This window comes from Austrofundulus limnaeus, unplaced genomic scaffold (assembly GCF_001266775.1).
Source record: "Austrofundulus limnaeus strain Quisiro unplaced genomic scaffold, Austrofundulus_limnaeus-1.0 Scaffold55, whole genome shotgun sequence".
Lineage (NCBI taxonomy): Eukaryota > Metazoa > Chordata > Actinopteri > Cyprinodontiformes > Rivulidae > Austrofundulus > Austrofundulus limnaeus.
This window is the reverse complement of record NW_013952457.1, coordinates 2,193,069-2,195,642: the sequence shown is the minus strand read 5'-3', so window position 1 is coordinate 2,195,642 and position 2,574 is coordinate 2,193,069. Positions and strand designations below refer to the sequence as shown.

At 41.7% G+C, this 2,574-nt stretch overlaps 1 protein-coding gene across 1 annotated transcript in view; it reads left to right on the top strand.

The window, feature by feature from the left end:
* LOC106518077 (arf-GAP with GTPase, ANK repeat and PH domain-containing protein 1) overlaps window positions 1–2,043 on the top strand; it is a 21,531-nt gene extending 19,488 nt beyond the window's left edge. The window contains exon 20 of the mRNA XM_014009175.1: window positions 577–2,043. Within this exon, the coding sequence (XP_013864629.1) occupies window positions 577–861 (285 nt within the window). The 3' untranslated portion in view covers window positions 862–2,043. The remainder of the gene's footprint in view (window positions 1–576) is intronic.
* Window positions 2,044–2,574: the final 531 nt, after the last annotated feature.

Genomic DNA, 2,574 nt, shown 5'->3' with positions numbered 1-2,574 from the left:
TGTTGTTGTTGTTGTTGTTGTTGTTGTTGTTGTTGTTGTTGTTGTTGTTGTTGTTGTTGTTGTTGTTGTTGTAGGCATCAGCGGCCCAGTGAAGAGGGTACAAGACAATGAATGGATAATTTTATGTATAATTTTCCTCAGCACAAATAGCAGCAGCAGCTTCCTGTAGCACCTGTTTATCCTGGACCACTTTCAACAGAAATGTTTGTGATATTTCTGTCAGATTAACTGTGTAATGTCAAATTTACTTAAACAGCAGTAATCCACCTTGATCTTGGTGCTGCTCAGACTAGACCTTAGATTTCAGTCCAGTTAGAATCAACTCTTTGTCTCCAAGCTCTGGTTCAAAGCGCTATCTGCAACAGATAAGATACTAATTGTTCCTAATATTTAAATTCAAAAAGTCTGAACCATCTTTTTGAAGACGCCCTTTTTGACGCACGGTACAGAAGCAGTTAGTGATAATCTAGTCCTGTCAGTTCAGATGGATCTTAATGCAATCTGAAATGATGGAGCTGACATTAGTGTCATGAATTCACTGATTGTTCAGTTCAGCTGGGTTTGTTCTGTCTCCAGTACGGCTGTGACGTCCGGCATCGGGACGCTCAGGGGCAGACGGCGCTGACTCTGGCTCAAAGCGCCGGAAGCCAGGAGTGTGTGGACATCCTGCTGCAGCACGGCTGCCTGACCGAATTGGCCTCCTCCGCTGCCACCGCTGGCTTATCTGCAGCAGCCGCAATGACGACCAGCTTCCCTGTTTCCATGACGTCCAGCTTGACGGTTGCCACGACGCTCAAGTACCCACAGAAGAGCGGCAGCGCCGGCCTGAGCTACAGCACCTCCCGGCGAGCCGTGTCGTAATCACAGAGTGGCGCGGGAGCTTGCCGCTTTTGCACTCATTGTGTGTCCCATTCATCCATCCACCCAGACCAGCAGGAGCGATGAACACGTGGACTGATGCTGCAGTCAGAGGTGTGTGCGTGTGCGTGTATGTGTGTCTGTGTGTGTGCGCGTGGGTGTGATGAAAACTGGAGAATTTCACCAAAAACAAACCCACATTTTCATGCCCCATGCGTTCAGACCCAACAGGAATGTACCGAAGCGTTTAGCAGACTCGTGTCCCGTCATGCGGTCGATGCTCGACTCCAGCCTCCACAGTCTGCCTGCAGCCTCAAACTGCTCTCCCTTCGCTGCCAAAGCCCAAAAGTAAAGAACTGCAATAAGTTTACGATTTGATAACAGGACGCATCGGACTTAACACAACACACTGCAGCAGCTAATAACTTTGACAGTGAATGTGAGTTTTCAACCCATCAAAGCTTGTCATTAAGTGCATAAATTAGTAAGTTGATGTGAAAAAAATCGTTAGTGACCAGAGAAAAGAGGGGATTTAAAGATAAAACTGCTGTATAGAAAAATGGATAAAACTATAAAATTATAAAAATTTCCAGTTTGTTATTGTACGATTTGTACAGTTGGTTCTGTGAAAAAAAGAGAGAAAAAAAAAGCGTTACTCATTGCTGTTAAGAGATTTACTGTACAGAGTTTTTGTTTCGTTTGTTAGCGGCGTGTCTGATTAAACACTGTACAGGATGTGAGCGTTACGACGCCGGCAGTAGCTCATTATTACAGAGAGTGTAGATGAAATGATCTTTGACTGAATGTAAACAAATACTAATATGTTTTCCAGAGGATAAAGTTTTCAGCTGACATTACTCCTGATGTGACTAATATAAATTAAAAGTTATCTTTTGACCGATGAGATTGTCTCATTTAAAAAGAAAATGGCCGCCTAATGACTCAGTGATTTTTTTTTTCTAAGTGGATGAAAGTAGACGTGAAGCAGAGGAATGTTTTCCTAATTTATAATTTTTAAAAAAGCATATTGTCAAGCTTTCATGTACTGTAAGTACTTTTACTTTGACCGGAAGCTGTCTGTTACTGTGACGTATACATCACACACCACCTGCTTGGGTTTTTCTTTCTTTTCTTTTGTTTTTTTAACTTATTCAATAAAATTCTAGAGCATTTATTACCACGAAACTAGGAATTTGGGTCATGCTTTGTTCAGATTTTACTGATTCTTCATTTGAAAGTACTGTTTTCTCACAGGAAGAAGTGCCGATGTTTCCTTGAAGTTTCAATCCTCCAGTTTTAAGCGCCCTTCCTTTGAACACTAGGTTGTCTGGATCAAACCRGTCTGTAATTAAAGCCTCTGCGGACCTAAAAAGAAGTAGGTCGAGTCACGTACCCATWTATAAACCTCAGCTATCAGTGCTTTTATTGATGTTCTCTGATTCTTCGAATTGCAGCRCGTTCAATCTATTTTCATCTTATAAAACATAAAAACTGTAGAAACACAGTCAGCCACGTTTAACACTTAATATTTGCATATTTTTTTCAAGTACTAGACAAAATTCAATTCAGTTTATTTATATAGCGCCAAGTCACAACATACGTTGTCTCAGGGCACTGTACATAAAAAAGAACAATCTAAAGAAGAAGCCAGCAGATTGTGTTGAATCACTTCATCACAGTCTCCCATCCTGAGCAAACGGTGGAGAGGAAAAACTC